This window comes from Ambystoma mexicanum, chromosome 2q (assembly GCF_040938575.1).
Source record: "Ambystoma mexicanum isolate Mex_15411 chromosome 2q, UKY_AmexF1_1, whole genome shotgun sequence".
Classification (NCBI taxonomy): Eukaryota; Metazoa; Chordata; class Amphibia; order Caudata; family Ambystomatidae; genus Ambystoma; species Ambystoma mexicanum.
In genome coordinates this window covers 618957551-618977199 of record NC_090924.1, presented here as the reverse complement: position 1 = coordinate 618977199, position 19649 = coordinate 618957551, and the positions used below count along the sequence as shown (strand labels likewise).

Below are 19649 nucleotides of genomic sequence, written 5' to 3'. Positions count from 1 at the left end.
GCAGGCACTGAGGGTACAGTACCCAGACACATCAGACATAGGAGCAATTACCTCCCGCAAGATGCGTGAGAACGAAGATCCTGTTGATTATATCCAGGAAATCCAAGAGAAGTGGCGCATGGAAACTAGAGAGCAATGGGATAAAACACCAGCAATATTTTACCATATACTAGTACAAGGGCTCCCAGAAGGAGTTCAGAAACAACTAAAGAAAGTAGTGGGAATGGAAGCAAAACCATGGCCAAAAATACAACTGACTATAGTACATCAATGCAGGACATGGCAAGGAAAAATGAAACAAAAGGAAGAGGACACGAAAACGGAAGAGGCTAAACTAGTACAGAAAAAGCTTACTAAATACACAATGGAAGGGGCACTAATAACTACGCCTACAACAATGACCCAAAGCCCCACACAAGTAGTGGCTGCACAAGATTCCTCCCAAATACCACCTTCACAGACTATAACACATAACACAACAGGCGCCGCCAATCCAACCATACACGACCAACATGGGAGGAGGACATCCAATGGCAGGAGCTGGGTATTATAATTATAACAGGGGGAGAGGAGGAATTATGAGAGGGAGAGGATACGGATATAACACCCAACAGCAGACTTAGAAATTCCTACCCCACAGGGCAACCAGTATACCAGGACAACACAGGGAGCTTTCCATGGCAGAGTAGGGAACCACCGGTGTGTTGGAGTTGTGGACTATTAGGGCACATGTCACGCACGTGTAGAGTTAGACCAGGAACACCATCATGGAGTGAACAGGGACAACCAAGGCCCTCACAGGAACAGCAGGGCCTACAACAACAGCAGACGTTACAACAGGGAAATGAACAACAACAACAAATAACACAACAACAGCCACAAACATATTCACTGCCACAACAACAGGTAGCGATGACACAACAACCCCAAGCACAACAAACACAACTGGGTAGGGTGACGGTTTTGGGACACAACCCTTGCACAGGAAATGGCCAGTCGTTGTACCCTCAATAGGACAGCCCACAGACGGCCTTGGTGTGTCCCATCCTGTCAGTAACACCTAATAGTGCGGAGGAACCACGCATAGAGGTAACGATAGGTGACAAAAAATTATCATTCCTTGTTGACACCGGGGCAACCCGGTCTTGCATAAGGGAAGGTAAATTTAAGATGTCAGGCGAAGCCATGAACACCCAAGGATTCTCTGGGGCTAGAGGGTTGGTTCCCTTTACTGATAACATTCCCTTATCTATTGGAGATTATGATCTGTCAGTTCCACTTCTATATTACAGTGCCTCACCAGTAAATATACTGGGGAGAGACATAATGAACAGGTTGAATATGACGATCTCCTTTACTGAGGACGGCATAATTTGCTCTACTCCAGGGATTAACATGCTCACAGCACGACAGATTATGCAAGCATACTGCGGACAGACAGCGATTAGGGCGGAGCCAGTAGATGGCAAACTATTCCAGTATGGAACAGATATGGCATTTGCATGGATGCCAGGGATAGAAGGGAAAATATGGAGGAGGCCAGTAGCCTATCTGTTCAGACCAGAAACACCTGTTATTGAACCAGAAGGAAAGGTGGTTCTAATGGACATTGATAGCATTATTGCAACAGCTGATTACATTGCTGTACATGCCCAAGACAGAGAAGGAAGAGCATGGAGGGCCGTGATAGCATTAGCAGAAGGATGTAGGCTCACCCAGGTGTCAGATGAGGAGCTGTTCTCAGATAAAAAGGAGGAAGGTGAAATGGTGTTTATGATGAGTGTGGAAATATGGCTAAGAGTGGCTTATAAACAAGTAGCACAGAAAATTGCAATGGCACTTGAGGCACCCGCATGCACCCCAGTCCCCTTCTTTAAGGAGGATATGTCAAAGGTACCCAAATCATTGTGGACTACTAGCCCCTATGACGTGGGGTGCATAAAAAGTATAGGGGGTGTAAGGATAAAATTGAAAAAAGGTGCAATACTCCCCAGAGTGAAACAGTACCCACTATCAAAAGAGGCAGATGAGGGCATATATGAAACCATAACGGCCCTTCTAAATAATGGCATATTGGTCCCCTCAGAATCACCATGTAACACGGCTGTGTACCCAGTGCGCAAGGATAAAGGGGGGTCTTGGCGCTTCATACAGGATCTCAGGCCCTTGAACAACATAGTAGAAGCAGAATATCCCGTAGCAGCAAACCCGGCCACAATATTGTGTGGCATTCCAGCAGAAGCATCACGATTTACAGTGATCGACCTTAAAAATGCTTTTTTCTCAATACCATTGCACCCAGACTCACAAGATCTGACGAGCTTCACTTACAGAAACACAAAGTGGAAGCACACCAGATTGCCACAAGGGTATTGCAAATCACCCTCAATTTTCAATAGAGTAATACAGATGGATTTGGGTAACATTGAAGTGGAAAGCACAGTGTTGCAGTATGTGGATGACATAATAATTTGCAGTACAAACGAAAAAACATGCAGAGAGGACTCCTTAAAGATGTTGACAATATTGGCTGAAAAAGGTTACAAGGTAGACATGGAAAAGATACAGTACTGTCAAGAACAGGTACTTTACATTGGTCAACTTATATCCCAACATGGAAGAAAGATTGCACCACAAAGAGCACAAGCCATTTCAAACACTCCAATGCCACAAACAGTGAGGGAACTGCAGCAGTTCCTGGGGTTGTGCAACTACTGTAGAGCATGGGTATTTGATTACAGTTCGTACATAGGACCCCTGCTTGAGGCGTTAAGGGAAGCTAATAAAGGGGAGAAAAAGCTGGGGTGGACGATGGAAATGAAAGAGGCTTTTGATGAATTGAAAGATGCGATATCAACTGCTCCGGTACTGGCATCCCCAGACTATGAGCGACAATTTTTTATATTTTCACATTGCGACTCAGCAGTAATGAAAGCAGTGTTGGCTCAAAAAACAAGCATGGGCTACAAACCAGTAGCATTTTACAGTGGCCACTTAGATCCTGTGATGTTAGGTCACTTCCCTTGCGAACAAGGTCTCGCCGCAGCTGCTTTTGCGGTGGAAAAAGCATCAGCAATAACCATGGGGTGCCCAACTACACTGTTTGTGGAACATGCACTATTTGCAATATTGAATAAACCTAAATCCACCCTAACCACGCAGAGAGCATCAGGTTATGAGATCATTTTATCCAGAGCTGAACTATCAATTGTTAGATGTAGCACGGTCAACCCTGCAAGGTTCCTAGCAGAAGTAATTGAGGAGGGAGAGTATGCCCATGACTGTACGCAAATAACTGAAATGTACTCATGTACTAGAAAGGTTGAAGAAAACGCACTAGAGGGAGGTGAGCTCTTGTTTATTGATGGGTCATCAACTATCGATCAAAGGGATGGTATTAGGAGGACTGGGGCAGCAGTGGTAAAAATGATGGAGGTACCGGTGTGTGTGGCAATGAAATGTGTACAATTACCACAGCATTACTCCGCTCAAGCAGCGGAATTAGTTGCACTGATCTTGGCGTTGAAGGAAAGCTTTGACAAACGGGTGACCATATACTCCGACAGCGCATATGTTACATCCACTGTCCACTCAGGGCTGTCGAAATGGAGAAGAAGAGGGTTTAGGAGAGCTGATGGCACTCCAGTGAAACATGCCCTCTTATTGGCTGAACTAATTTAAGTAATAAATGACCCCCAAGAATTAGCTTTAGTAAAATGCACCGCACACACCAATGGTGAAGACCACGTCTCGAAGGGGAATGCAGCAGCAGATGCACATGCGAAGTATGCTGCATACTTTGGTGAGATATGGAACCCCCCAGAGTCACAGAGAGGGAGAGGGAGGGGAATGGCTAAGGAGATGTTGATAAGAGAAGGGTACACCCATCTCCCAGCCACACAGATTATGGAGCTACAAGCGGCTGCACCAATGGCCGAAAAAGAAATATGGGTAAAAAGAGGATGCACAATGTCACCAACCGACGCACTATGGCGCCAGGGTGGCACTGGAAAGGTTGTTATACCATTGGCACTTTTGAACACCGCCCTGAGCCAACTACATCATCCAGCCCACACAGGCAAGGAAGTAATTGCAGCACGAATTAGGGAAGACTGGTTCTGCCCCGAGTTAAATTCTCATGTGTCAAATTTTATCAGTAATTTTCTCACATGTCAACAGTTTACGGCCGGCCATACTCTAAAGGTGATAAGAGGTACCATACCCCGGCCAGAGGGACCTTTCCGGCATCTCCATATTGACTATGTTGATATGATCAACATATGTCAAGGAAATAGGTATATGATTGTAGTAGTATGCCCATTCTCTAGGTGGATTGAGGCAGGGCCATGTTCACACCCAGATGCATTTAGAGCAGCTAAATTCCTAATGAGGGAGGTCTTCCCCAGGTGGGGAGTGTGCGAGGTGTTAAGGTCAGACAATGGCCCACATTTCGCAAACGAAATGTTCCAGCACATCACATCCTTGCTGAACATCAAGCATAAATTTGCATATGCATACCACCCACAGGCCAACGGTGTATGTGAACGCCTGAATGGCCTATTAAAGGAGGCAATTGCAAAGATACAGCAAACAACAAAGAAGAGTTGGTTATATTGCCTTCCATTAGCCCTATTTGAGCTAAGGAATAGACCAGGGTCCGACCACCACCTCACCCCTCACGAGGTGGTTACCGGACATCAAATGCGCCTTCCCCTAACGCCAACGTCAAGAGCATTTACCGACCACGAGAGTACAGCGAGTGTTCTTGGTGATGAAATGTACCAATATGTGTCTTCTTTGATTACTAGTGTAGTGTTTGTGTCTCAACAGCTCGAGCGCACACGGGGCGGGTCTAACAGCAATCAACAAGAAGACGCGGATAAAGAATTGGAAAAAGAAAGACTGTGTAAAATTGCTAAAGGTGACCACGTACTACTTCGCAATTTCAACAGGAAGTGGAATAGTCCACGATTCACTGGCCCCCATCTGGTAGAGGAGGTATCAACGAGAGCAGTAAAGCTACATGACAAGCGTGCCTGGAACCACCTACACGATGTAAAGATCTACAAACTCCAGACCCGCCCCAGCGCCACTGACAGGTCCATTGGGAGAGCAGCAACAACATCACCAACGGAGGAAGAAAGTTCTACCACAGCCAACGGCCCAAGTGTTCCCATACCCTGTCACTCCCCAGACTCCCCAGAGACAATAACTGAAGAAGAAAGGGGTGATCCCCATACTGCCCACCCCATGGTCACACGCTCAAAGAGTAAAGATACTTCCGCCAGTTGAGCCCCAAAACCCCTGCCCATTGACCCCTACCCCCACTGCAGTAATAACTGAACTGAAGGACATTATCTTGCACACGTACACATGTAAACACGTGAATGCTCTCTTTTCTTTTCTCTTGCACATGCAGGAACTGCGTATTATTGTACTGCTAAGAAAATAGATAACTAACAAATTCACTGCCCAGGAGTAGATGGTACCCTCAGACGATAACTACCCAGAAGAATTGTCACACCAATTTGTATATGAAATAAAAAGGCCAACGTACCTGAAAAGGAGAAGGGTACGTGTCTACTACACAGCATTCCTCTTGGCCATAGAATACTCAATGCCCGACCTCCACCCATACTTGCCTGTCCTAAGAGATAGATCGCTTAGATTAGCGTGGGAACAGCTCTTCGCCTGGGCACTGAATGACTATTTGATAGGGAGAGCTTAAAAACAACAACTAACATTTAATAACCAGCATATTGAGAATTTTCAGGCGGGCAACTCTAACGTCGCAAGAATACGCTGCCGGACTGCAGCAAGGTAAGAGCAAAATGCCGGTGAAATTAGCATGTGTAATAAAAATAATAGGGATTTTGATGATCACCGGGTTCTTGGCTGCCTCTGTATGGCAGTACAGCTATGCTATCAATATCATTGCTGTACCCAAACCTAATCCACCCCCATCCCCAGCTGCAACAGGTGTTACGTCAGGTGATACTAGTAAAATTGCGCACAAGCAAAATAGAGTTCAACGCAGCACATACTCAGATAATAAAGGTATTGACAATTATATACAAGATTCAGCACACGTCTCAAACAACATATGGTACCAACACATGACCCGCATTGGTAAGCAGACAACAGAAGACAGCTGCTACGTTTGCTCATTAATACCATACGCCATGAGCGCTTCTCGAACATTTGTTGCCACAGAAATAGATGAAAAGACAGCACGATGCATAATATACTTGGCACTGTTCCAAACGAAAGGAAGATTTCAAGGGACAGTGGTGCATATGGTGTGGAAAACACGAGACTCATACCCATACGAAAACAACTTCCTCAAGACTTATTTGAGTTACCACAAGAGCAGTTTACATGCTGAAGCATTCAGATACATAACAAGTGGTCCTGCAAAAGGGGAAACAAAGAAAGTAACACTGCAGTATTTACCATGTGATTGGTACGCCACTGAAGTTCCTGGTAAACCAGGATGTTGGGAGAGACCATTGGTAACGATAACAGGGAAGGTGTACCTGGACAACAAATGGGAGATAGGAGTGATTGGCAGCAACATGGTAACAAAAGAAACTATATCAACTATCGATGCACACAACCACAGATGTTGGACGACTTGGATCAAGTACGTACCCATGCTCACGTGGCTAGAGACGGATGAAGACCCAATAACAATACTGCCGCTGACTGCGCCTAAGGTATGCTACCAACATAAAGGAGAGGTGGACGTAGGATACAACACCAACTGTGCAAGCGTGATGGAGTTACCTGAGGGGGGAGCAGAAACAGCAGTGATAATGGACCATTACTGGGCCTGTGGAGAAAAGGCATACCACACACTGCCTCCTCTGTGGAATGGTGTATGCACGATGGTGCACGTCAATGTACCATCACTAGTGGTACCCCAGAAGCATGTGAATGTGGCGAACTTTCCCAAAATGGATGAAGGGGACAAGAGAAAGAAGAGATCTGCACCACCTCAGGAGGAGCCAGGGAACAGAACCAACGGCAATGATACTGTCCTAAATAGAAGGAAAAGACAAGGAGAACCTCTGACAGGAAATTACCTATGGGGAAGGTCGGAAACGGCACTCACTTCAATTCCGCCAGAACACAGACTATTCAGCAGAGCAGCAATGTTCTTCTCCTCAATAATTCATCCGGGACTGCAGGCTTACGCAAACGCAAAATGGCTCCAGATAACTAGATGGGAACTAATGATGACCATCAATTCTGCAGTAAATGGATTCAACGCAATAAAAGAGGAGCTGCGAGCTATAAGGATGGTAGCACTTCAGAACAGATATGTATTGGATCTCCTCACAGCCATGGAAGGAGGAGTTTGCGCAAAGATAGGACAATCATGCTGCACGTTCATTCCTGCCAACGATGCTGACAACGGTACACTGACAGAAGCAGTTTCACAATTGGCCCAGATGCACTCCAAAATGATGGATGAAAGTAAAGGTGTCAACAAGGATGAGAGCTGGTTTTCGCTATTATGGTCATGGATGCCATCTTGGCTGTCAGATGGACTGAAAATTATAGTTGGTTGTACTACTTTGGCTGGAGCTACACTGATCATAATAAGATTTTGGAAGGCCCGGAAGGCACGCACCACTGACGAGTTGCTTGAAATGGTCGGAATGCACCCCTTGATGCCAGCAGATGACGGCCAACACACAGGCATAATCATACAAGAGAGAGAGAAATTGCGCAACCAGATCATCACCAACCACCTGGACCCACCATCGGTGAAGATCGAGAACCCAAGAAACCCCAGGAGTTACATAGGGAAATGGGTATACTGTACTCCTGGAGGAACCTGTGAATATATGTATTGGTCATTTGAAGATCATGTTAACCACTATGGACATTTAGGAGGAATAACTAAGATATGGAGAGTAAGAGGAGATAACGAAAAGGATATGTTTGTGGTCGACAAGTCGACCAGAGGGGGGACTGAAGTGGGAGAATGGAAAAACAGGCTCCCGTCCTTCCCCTCTCGCGCCTGGCCTAAAGGATCACGGCCCAGGCACCCGCCACGAGAAGAGTTTGCCCATCTACCAGACGACCAAATACCCTGGTACAGGAACATACGGATGTGTCCATCTGCCTGCCCAGCAGCCCGCCCTGCCCATGCCGACACCTGCGGCACGGATCAACTAGACTAAAACCTACACGTCGTTAGAGATGCCATGACGACCTAGCCAACGGTCAGCACACCTGTGCAAATATACACACTGGACACTCCCGCACCAATCTACACGAAGAATATACTCAGTGCTATGACGTAGGCGACAGACATACTCACGGACGTGCATCTTTATTATTTTCCACATAGGCTCTCAAAATGCAGAAACGCAAGACGCATCATGAACTCATCTAAAGAGCTTGCTTACGCTTCTCCTAAACCCAGGTGCCATAATGAGAAATATAACGAAGACACGATACTGTTCATAAGGCAATATGATACTATAACCTAAAGCGCCTGTGCACCAAACGGTTCTATCTATACACCAGGCCTAAGTAGGCCGCAAGCAAGAGCTTCCATGGACGTTAAAAGAACAAGAGTCAGGTTGCTGATCCTGCAGAATGAGCCCGGCGAAAGCAAACAGCCAAGGTCGCAATGTTGCAAACCCACATTCCGAAAGCAGACCATCAAGGGCACGATGTTGCAACCTCGCACGCCGCACACCAACGTTAAAATCACACCTGCAAATTAAACCAGGCACACAGTGGAAAAACAATATTAATTGTGCAGAATTCTGCCTCAAACACGGTCCCACCTCACGTGACCAAGCCGAACCTGACAGGATGCCAAGCCCAGGAGGAAGAAGGCGTCTGGATCCCTCGTTACAAGACACAGGCAGATACAATTAAAAGGCTTAATGGACATCTGCGACAGTGGGAGTAGTCGGCCTTCCAGCTTATGAATAAGTCCTTACATTGTCTGCACGTACTCATAGTGAAACATTGTTGCAAATGACAGGTACACCGAGAGCTGGGAACAGCGATGGTCCCAGGCTGGGAAGCTCGCAGGCACACCAATCAGAACATGGGGCTCTTATCACTGACGCCATTAACATTAACCAATCATCAGGGGTCTTCATGTAACAATTCTCATGTATCTAATTGTAGGGACAACCCAGATATATCACCTGACTAACCCTTGTCCACTAATATTGTTCTCTATACGTATGCTATACTAACCCTACCACTCGAGCAACCAATTAAGAGTGGCGATAGGTTTTTTGCTAACTTTCCAAGGTGACGCAAGTAGCGCGTCATACTAAGGTAAAAAGGGCCTGCGAGCCCCACGATTGTGTGTGTGTCAGGACAGACGCGTACGATCCTTGACCCATCCCTGCCGTTTTTGTCTAATAAACAGCAGAGTCACCTTGCTTCTTGCGTGTGTCTCATACTCTATCTCTTTTGGGATATACGGGAGGAGTTGGGGCCTCCCTGCCCGGAGGTCTGCGGACAGCCCGGCCGACCCCGGCAGAATTTCCCCCCGACAACATGTTTAAAGATGTAACTGAGTCATTATTCCTCAGATGACAGCTTTGAAGTAACACTGGCAGGCCATATACGGCACACAGTTTTATGTTACTGCTTGACAGATATCTCAAAGTGATCCGAGGAGGATGTGTTTTGGGCGGGTAGGGGCAGGTAGTGGGTTGGGATGGCCACAAGGATTAGCACGGCCATCGGCAGGGGAGTGGGTGGGTTAACTACCACAAACACCTAAAAACTTTGTGCTCCCCCTCACACCCCATTTCCACCCTATCTTTACTCCAATGCAATAGTTTCGGCTTATCAGTGGCACTTAAGCACCACCTAATACCCAAAACTAAAAATAGGTGGCTAATAGACACATCTCAAAAGGACTATGGTGTAATAATGATTAACGTACAGAGCAACAAGTTGACAAAATGTCACATCGATCATCTCTCGAGTTTAAAGACCTGTCAGATGTTCATGAGGCAAACTATGTAAAAGTCATGTATACTGCATCAGAACTATAGGGTAATCTGCAGCTATCTCTGGGGATATGAGGGCAAGCAGATCCATGGGGCCTTTTGATATTTAAATGAGGCTGCCCATGCTGGAGGCATGTGTGCCTTCCCCCTCCTTGAGATGTGTTGATGTACCCGGGGCTGTCACATTCCAGCTGAATATGTCAGGGGTAGACAGCGCCTGTAGGCTGGTCTTCTCGGAGTACATGTGGCTATGCGTTTTGTGTGGGAAGTAGATGGACTGTGTGTGGAATGGCCTCACACAGTCCTCGGAGGTTGGTCTCGCATCATTCCTTTTCATTATTAAAAAATCAAAAAAGCCCAGGCGAGCGCACTCTCCCCATGCGGCTCGTCGAATTCCTCACACCAGGCGTTCAGTTTTGAGTGGGTAGGTGGCCTTGGTCTATCTGATGATGCAGGCATTTACCCACCTGAATCTGGAACTTCTACATCAAACATATGCTTTTAGAAGAGATCCAACTCAAAGGTGGTACGTGAAGCTTCAAACTTCCCTGCCACTTAAAGCTATTAAGAAAAAGATAGCCCAATCTATTGGACCATTTCTAGCACATTAGATGTGTTCAGTAATACTGCCACGCAGCACCGACACATTCTGTGGTTTGGAGGCAGGAGCCCGGAGTGATTACATGGAGTAATCGAGCCGTGCTGTGTGTGTCTTGATTTCAGGGGTAAGTGACATTATTGCAAGCCTTGGTCCACCCCTTAAAAAGGATGTATGAAGGCAACCTTTCTTGTGAAGTCATGGGAGGAGGTAAAGGGGCAAAGAAGTAACAGGTCCACTGTTCCACATAGCTGGTAACTGCAATCCTGGAAAACATGGTGCCAATCTGAGCACTGGGTCGCTGACGGGAACAGGCGCTCCCTCGGTTTAGTGTGGACTGGTCATGATGTGGCCCTCCTGGATGAGGGGACATACAGTAGATGTCAATCATAAGCCCTATTGGCCCTCCATGCTAAATGTGCGCATTAGGGATACGGCGGGCCCGGTCATAGGGACCCAGGCTGTGCAAGTGCCGCACTGCAATATCAATGCACATGAGACTTTGATGCATGCTCTTACGTGTGATGGTGAAATGTGGAGCAGGAGCCCCCGTGCAATTTCAATGCACATGAGATTTTGATGCATGCTCCTATGTGTGATGGTGAAATGTGGACCAGGAGCCCCAGTGCAATATCAATGCACATGAGACTTTGATGCATGCTCTTACGTGTGATGGTAAAATGTGTAGCAGGAGCCCCTGTGCAATTTCAATGCACATGAGATTTTGATGCATGCTCCTATGTGTGATGGTGAAATGTGGACCAGGAGCCCCAGTGCAATATAAATGCACATGAAGCCTTGATACATGCTCTTATGTGTGATGGTGAAATGTGGAGCGGGAGCTCCTTGGGGTTTTAAGTAATTCAGCATATTCTGCAGGGAACACTAGCAATGTCTACATGTACACGGTGTAACTCTTCTGTGTTACGGCTGCACCCTGCTAGTGTGCATACATAAATGCACATGTAGGTTTGATGAAGCGCAATCCTAGCTGAGAACCATTGCAGTGGTGTAGATGGGGATGCACCTGAGGGATAAAACATAGGGTGTGGGGGTAGCGGAAGAGATGCAGCTCTCCTGTGTCACCACTGCACCCTGTAGGTGTGCATCTATGCATGCACATGTGGTTTTGTAAAGCACAGACCTAGCTGAGACCCAATGCAGTGCTGTAAATGGGGAAACACCTAAGAGGTAACAAGTAGGGTTTGGGGTAGCAGAAGGGCTGGGATTGATAAGGGGAGTAGGGGGGCAGCTCACGATGGGAAAATGTAGGGTTCAGTGGAGCAACCCTTCTTACAACAGTGGTGTGGAAGCACTCTTAGTTCAGCCACACCAGTGCCATATGTGCAGAGAGTGCTGCTGAAGTAACTACCATAGCCCAGTATTACCACATAACCCCCAATAGCACTTGCTGCCTAATAGAGCCAATGGGCTCTTTCAGTAACAAAGCCCAGGGCTGGTGAGTCAAGACACTGCCTGCTGGGCCTAGACACCCAAGCTACTTCTCACTGATGACGTCTAATGAGGACAAAACATGTCTGGGGATGCTTGTGGTCTCCTGCAGAAGGGATGTGACCTAGTAGTTCGGGCTGGACAGCCCCCTTTGGGGTGGAGTGAAGCCTGATTTGCATATGGGCTTTCCACTTCTGTAATGGCTTGGCAGGCTGAAGAACAATGGTCTAGAGGGCTGGCCAGAGCAATGCCAGAGGTTAGAATTAATTCCAAACCTTCCAGCCATCACTTTGTTTGTTTTGCACAAGTCAAGACACTGCAACAGGGGTTCAAAAGAAGCAATGGCCGCTTGTATGTGCAGTCATCTTGTCACCCACCTGCCCGGTGAAGCAGTGGCATTTCTAAGGGCAGGCCAGGGGGGCTGGCGCCACAGAGAAGGGTGCCCCATAAGCGCATGCACCATTGATGTGCCGGGATTATAGAAAGCGGGCACCATGCTGGCTGAAATGTCTGGCGGGAAGTCAGGTCCGGGGTGGGTTTGAAGAGGGACTGATGTACACACAAAGACACAAAGCTGCACACTGTGAGGCCCAGGCTCAGCAGCTCACAGGAGCTAAAAGGTGCAATTGTGTGCACGAGAGCTCCGACCAGCGCTGATGATCTAAGCCTCATCCGCTCCCTCTCCGTCCACTGCTCCTTCACCGGCTTCCATTTTTGCGGCATGCCACACTTCTGGGAATACAAAAATGCACTCAAAACACGCACCGATTGATAAAGTACCATCTCCTAGTTTTCAGGAGGTGTGAAAAGGTAGCTGATTCCTGGCATTGTTATTTTACTGTTCTTTCTTCAGCGCACATGATCATGGGTCATTACATATTACAGAGGAACATTTATGAGCTGGAAAACATTGTGATTTCTTTGTAAAGAAGGTGAATTGTCTTGGCTGCTGTACCGGTAGGTATTTTGCTCAACTCGTTGCTAAAGTGACATCCTAGCAAAGTTTGACTTTTCTGGTGGGTTGTGCGCTCGCAGTCTCGTCCTTGCATTTGCCAGTGTTAGCGGGCATGTGTTTCTAGAGAGCCTGAGGAGTGCCAGCAGAAGAGCCACCCAAGGGGCTGCAGTGTACAGCTTTAGAAGAGGTAGAGACTGGGCAGTATGCAGCCTTAAAGGAATGTTTCGCCTAAAATTTTTATTTCAAAAATAGATAGGCAATATTAAAAAAAATATACTCGCACTTTTTTTTTTTATTCCTATGTAAAATTTTGAGCTATTCAAGCTCAAAATTTGCAAAAGCAAGCACATGGCGGCATACATTTTGTGAAAAGCCAGCACAGGCGGGCATCCATTTCACAAAATGGATGCGCCCATGTGCTTACTTTTGCTAATTTTGAGCTTGAATAGCTCAAAATTTTACATAGGAATAAAAAAAAAAAGTGCGAGTATATTTTTTTTAATATTGCCTATTTTTTTAAATAAAAATTTTAGGTGAACCATTCCTTTAATGCTCAACCACTGCAATAGAGAGGCAGTGCCCGAAGGTCACAACACACCACGGTGGAGTGCGGTTGCGATCATACAAATCCCCTGCTAATAATGAAAAGGTGAAAGTAATTTTTCTAATTCAGGGTTCTGCAACCTTTGGCTGTCCACATCACTTTGACTATAAAATCCCATCAGCTCTGGACTTCAAATCCCATCAGCTCTAGCCAGCATAGTAAATGGTGAGGCCTCATGGGAGTTACAGTCAAAACCGTCTGGACAGGCACAGGCTGCAGACCCCTGTTCAATTTGCTTACATGGTGTGTTGCCCCTCTCTGGGCTGCATAGTAAACACCACTTTTAAAAGAGTTGTGCACAGCATTAACAAAACAAGCAATTGCAAAGTCAATAGGCTTTATCGGACTTGGGTCAAGTGCAGCCTTAAACTCCCTAATTAATGCCATCATAGGCTACGGTATAACTCCACCCGTGCAGGTGCCATCACTGAACTCCCCAGTAATGTCTGAACATAGCATAGTAAGTCACCATACGTAATGTGTACCTTCGCAGAAGCTGCCATCACGGGCCAAAGCCAGTCTCTAATGCCATAATGTCAGCACAAGGTTTGCATAGTCACCATATCAAAGGCATAACCCCACATGCCCAGGTGCTGCCAACATCTGCCACGCCAACCCTCAAATGCACCACTAAAGATTTCATTTTCCTGGTATAGACATCCATGTGCAAGATGGACTTTCTCATTAATATTTTCATTTATTGAGTGCTTTCTGTCCGCTAAAGCACTGCTTACTAATACGATCCTTCCAACAGCAAGCATTGCCCTCTGAACCGAGCCTACTGATGGCATCGGCAGGTTCTGCTCAGCTACGCGGACAGCGATGCATCAGGGGTGCATTACTGGATAACATTCAGTTATAAACAAAACACAAAATACCACTACACGTGAAGCCATTACTAAAGCACAACGATAACGCTTACACCATTACAAAGTGATGATAAGCATTTATCATATTGAACACACAACATGCACAATCCTCAAACAAAAAAAGTGGACCTTCTATTCTGCCATGTCTTGGACATCTAGCACTCTTCCCTAGACTGCCCACACAGGCATCCAATTGCAAGTAATGTGCACACAGACTATCAAGTTGCTCAGTTGATCCAAGTGCCCAAAACATACAAAAGGAGACACTAACGGCACATGACGGGTGTGTATTGATACACATTTTCCACTCAGCACCTTCCAAATTAGGTTTGTCCTGGCTTGTGTTGAGGGGTGAGCCGCAAACGCATGAGGGGGTCGCAATATTTGTTGCGTTGCCCTGTGCAGCACATTGTCTAGAAACTGCCCGCCGGGAAAGCATAGGGCGTTCATGGAGAAGGGGTGGCATATGAGTTGCAGCTTTGCCAGAAACTTCTCCTGGTTCTTTGTATATTGCAAACATGACCGCGCCCAAGGGAGGGTGGCTACCAACTTGGGCCACTCATCTTGTTTCTTAGCCACAGGCGCCCTGCACTCTGACTTTCCCAAAACTGCTGGCCACCCCATGACTTTCACATGTCAAGAAAAGGTTCCAACTCACAGAGGTGAACTGGCCTACAAGGACTCCCATCCACAGGAGTGGACTGGCCTACAAGGATTCCAAACCATAGGACATTACTGCCTACAGGGACTCCAACCCACAGGGGTGGGCTGGCCCGCAAGTACTCCAAACTACAGGGGATGGATTGTCCCACCAGGATCCCAACCCACAGGGATGGACTGGCCCGCATTGACTCCAATTCACAGGGGGGGTACTGACCTGCAAAGGCTTCAACACACAGGGGTGGACTGGCCCGCAAGGATTCCAGCTCACAGCGGTGGAGTGCCCTACAAGGACTCCAACCCACAGAGGTGGGCTGGCTCGCAAGTACTCCAAACTACAGGGGATGGATTGTCCCACAAGGATCCCAACCCACAGGGGTGGACTGGCCCGCAACGACTCCAACTCACAGGGGGGTACTGGCCTGCAAGGGCTCCAGCACACAGGGGGTGGACTGGCCCACAAGGACTCCAACCCACAGGAATGGACTGGCCTGCAAGGATTCCAACTCACAGGGGTGGACTGGCCTACAAGGACTCCAACCCACAGGGGGTGGACTGGCCTGCAAGGGCTCCAACACACAGGAATGGACTGGTCTGCAAGGATTCCAACCCACAGGGTTGGACTGGCCTGCAAGGACTGTAACCCAAAGGGGTAAACTAGCCTGCAAGGATTCCAACCCCCAGGGGTGAACTGGTCTACAAGAACTCCAACCCTCATGGATGGACTGGCTCACAAGGACTCCAACCCACAGGGATGGACTGGCCTGCAAGGAAACCAACCCAGAGGGGTGGACTGCCCTACAAGTTAGTTGGAAAACTTCTCAGCAAATATGACCATCTGATGTTGGGAGGGAGAAATTTCACATTTTACAAAAGCCCAGTTCCCTGCAGGCCGGTTAACGCCTAGAGGCAGTTTATATGCAAAACTCATGTACATACATCCCCTGTGCCTGGCGGTTGACTCATCCTTACCGTGATAACCCAAACAATTCTCAAACTGTGCCTCAAATGAAATAATGAGCCTCATTACGAGTTTGGCGCTAATTCTGCGGAAATCCAAGGAAAACGAATTACCGTTACTGCCACTTGGTCAGGCAGAATTTATGCCTGATAACAAGTGGTGGTAGCAGTGTAATTCCCCATTTAATTTGGGTCCATCGGACCCAATGGGGCTTTTTTTGCGGAATTACTGCAGTGGTAATTCCGCCAATTCTGCCGATTCCTTTGCCGTGGAGTGGCAAGATTTACCTCCAGGGTTTTGCTGGAGGTAAATCTTCCACTCAAAGCCAAAACTCATAATTTGGCGTAGTGGTAAAGTTGGCGGTAACTCAGCTACCGCCAATGTTACCACTTACTGCCCAACGTGTAATGAGTTCCCTGAAGACCAGTTCCACTCTGCCGGCAAAATTCACTTTACCACTGTGCGGCCTCGATGCCCCTCCACCCCCCACCCTCGTGTCAAAGGGGACACTGCCAGTACTGGCTTTTTGCCCAGTGGACCTTTGCATATAAAGCACTTCCGCTATATAAAACCAAAAATATGCCATACAATTCTGGCATTGGCAGTTTCTTTGCCCCCATTTGTAAGTATGTACCTACCTACACGACCCGCATGCACAGTGCTAGTGGCTCAAAAGTCAGGGCTGCATGCAACACGCGTCGCGGGGCCACTCGGGGGCGTTGTGCTTTCCCCCCACATCCACGTAGCTGCAGGCATCCTTCACATCAGACTGCACAGCGCCTCACTCCTGCAAGATCCATTCCAAGCGCTAGACCCCTCCTATGACAACATACCCTCTCAGCTAACAGCGGCAAAGAATCGCGTGAAATTATTTCAGAGGCATTAGAAAAACAGTCACTTTAGCGCATCGCAAAAAAAAAATAAACGCATAAAAAGCCGCTTGTGTTCAGGGAGAGCAATTTGGAATTTCGGGCGGCGCGTGCATACACAGACGCCCTTCACACTGGGCGCCACCATAACCCAGCACGCCCCGGGAGGACACACAGCAAAGGCACACACACACGCCTGCGGATGGCTCGCCAGAAGTACTTGGCCTTAAAACAGGTTTCGGAATATATAGATGGGGGAGGGGAGACTCACAGCTCTGAGGCACTCAGCCGGAGGGGTGGAGAGGTCCATGCGGGCAGCATTAAGAGCGGCGCGGGCGCCGAGGCATGCCAGCCCGTCCGCCGCCGGTGCCGCCGTTGCAACAGATGGGCGATCAATGCTGGGTGTGTTCCTGCGCAGCTCCTCGACGAGGCGACGGCGCGGGGTGCGCAGCGAGCCACCCAGGAAACCGCAGCAGGCACCGCTTTCTGGTCACTCGGCCGCATGCCAGGCGCGGATCCGATCCATTTCAGGAATGCAGCAACCTGTCGCGTGAACACTTCGGGCGGGCTAAGAATACGGTGCGCTAATTATACGCACTAGACGCGCAAAAGCAGCGCCGCGCATCGCCCGGTGGTCGGAGCAGGGGGAAGCCGGAGCGGAGCGCAGCCAGAGACATGATGTATGTATGTATGCCTCTACAGACAGTGGAGCGAGCGCACAGCAGGCAGCGGCGTAACTTAACCCTCCAGCCAAGTGCCAGCATGCCACACAGGCACACAATCCAACACAATAAGCAGGCAATGAACACAACCACCGCCGTGGCTTGTGTGTGTTGGAATTATTTGCAGTATTGCGATTAAATGGGCGTGCTCTCACGCTCTCGGTCATCCAGGCACTCTGGCTGTTTGCCAGCAACTACCATCACACGTGCCATGGCATGGCTTCATTTAGCTGGAATGACCACCACACAGCTGGTGTAAGTTAGTTCAGCAAGTTAACCGCTCACCTGGCTGGGACATCTGTGTCCAGCCTCCACCACACAGGCTAGCATCTCGTCAGAGTACGATGAAAACGTGGGTTACAGTGCTTAGAAGTAGGGGTCCTCTAGCATCACGTGCTACATAACTGGTGATATTGTATACTAATAACATGTTTTTCCACGCATTGGCATCGCATGCCAGCTCTTAACTGTCTGCTTTTCTTTTATGGCTGCTCTGCAGAGCGCTTAGATGCCTATAGGTCGAAGCGTCGAAGCGCCACCAGAGTAATAAGTAACCAGTAACATGCCAACGTCTTCAGGCTATTTGCTAGCCGCGATCGTATGCCGGGTTAGTTATTCCATGGTTCAGGTTTTGCCATCATATTCCCACATATGCACTCTATTCGCCACAGCTGGCTATCAGTTGCCCAGCTGCACGTGTCAAATGCCAGAAAGTGCCATCATTTGCGAGATGTTGACATTTTATGCCCTGCTGCATAATTCATTTGCCAGGTTGTGCCATCGTTTGCGCAGCTACACAATTTGACAGTTAGTGGCCTCACATGTCTATGTACTCACACCATTGACCAGATATTGCAATCATAGGCCCACACACTCACACCAATGGACAGCCTTTGCACTCATACAATCACAAACTCACACAATACAGCTGGGCCTGCCCCGATGCAGCCTTGCACTCGCAACATTTGGCAGATGTTGCTATTATTTGCCAAGATAATTGCATCATGTGCCAGGAATCACCACACGTTCTCAGATGTTGGCATCATGCCCGCAGTCACTCACACCATTCGCCAGCTATTGCCATCATTTGCCAGTTCCTTTCAACATTTGATAGATACTGAAATGTTATGCCACTGTAAACTCACCTTTTACCAGCTAAGGGAAACCTTACATTTTCCAAGTAGAGTAAAAAAAAAAAACTCTCCTGGGAAGGGGATGTGGTTGTGAGATTAAACTGGGGACTGTTTCCCAGATGGGACTAGACCTAATCCTAGTTCCATTGAAATTCGTGCACACTGTCTCCCTCTGCAGGAATACAGGGAAGAGTAGTGGCTAAACCGCCTACTCAAACCCACACTACAACTTACCCAGTAGTGATCCCAGCCTTAGCGGTGAATCAGGCACAGGCCGACAGCAATACCTCCCTTCTCTAATCTGGGGGTGGGGGTGATGTGATAACCATACCAACCCAAAACAGCAATAGTACAAAGACTCCAAAATAAAAGACGGCCCAATCAAGGTTCTTTATATAGACTTTTAATGAAACAATAGAATGCAGATAACTGACCAAAACACACGCCAAACCCACTCCTGTAAAGATGTAAAGAAACACAGAGAAGGCAAGCTGTTGTAGAATAGCAGTTTGAGTAGCTGCACAGGGCCTAACTTGGCACAACATCAGTGTTCAAGAACATGTCTTCTAAGCAAAAGCCAGCAAACCGGGTCTTAAATATCAGTACAGTCCTATAAGTGCACCAGGGGGCAGGGCCTCTTCACAGTACCTTACAACAGTGTGGTGCCAGGCTTTCCGGCATCACACCAGGAGTCTGGTTCCTTTCGGCACCGGGGCGGGGCCGAGTCATGGAGCTGCAAGGACAGGTTCCAACTATGCAGTGCTTTTCAGTGGCTGCATCAGCCAGCGGGTCCAAGACACACAAGATGCTGGGAATGTTAATGTC

At 47.8% G+C, this 19649-nt stretch overlaps 1 protein-coding gene across 4 annotated transcripts in view; it reads right to left on the bottom strand.

The window, feature by feature from the left end:
• Positions 1-19649, bottom strand: part of PRKAG2 (protein kinase AMP-activated non-catalytic subunit gamma 2) — a 2090293-nt gene that overhangs the window by 1371982 nt on the left and 698662 nt on the right. The window contains exon 1 of one of the 4 annotated variants that reach the window (XM_069647771.1): positions 17241-17591. The exons of the other annotated variants lie outside the window; for them this stretch is intronic. Within the exon in view, the coding sequence (XP_069503872.1) occupies positions 17241-17279 (39 nt within the window). The 5' untranslated portion in view covers positions 17280-17591. Of the gene's footprint in view, positions 1-17240; positions 17592-19649 lie in introns of those variants that run through there. 4 annotated transcript variants of the gene reach the window in all.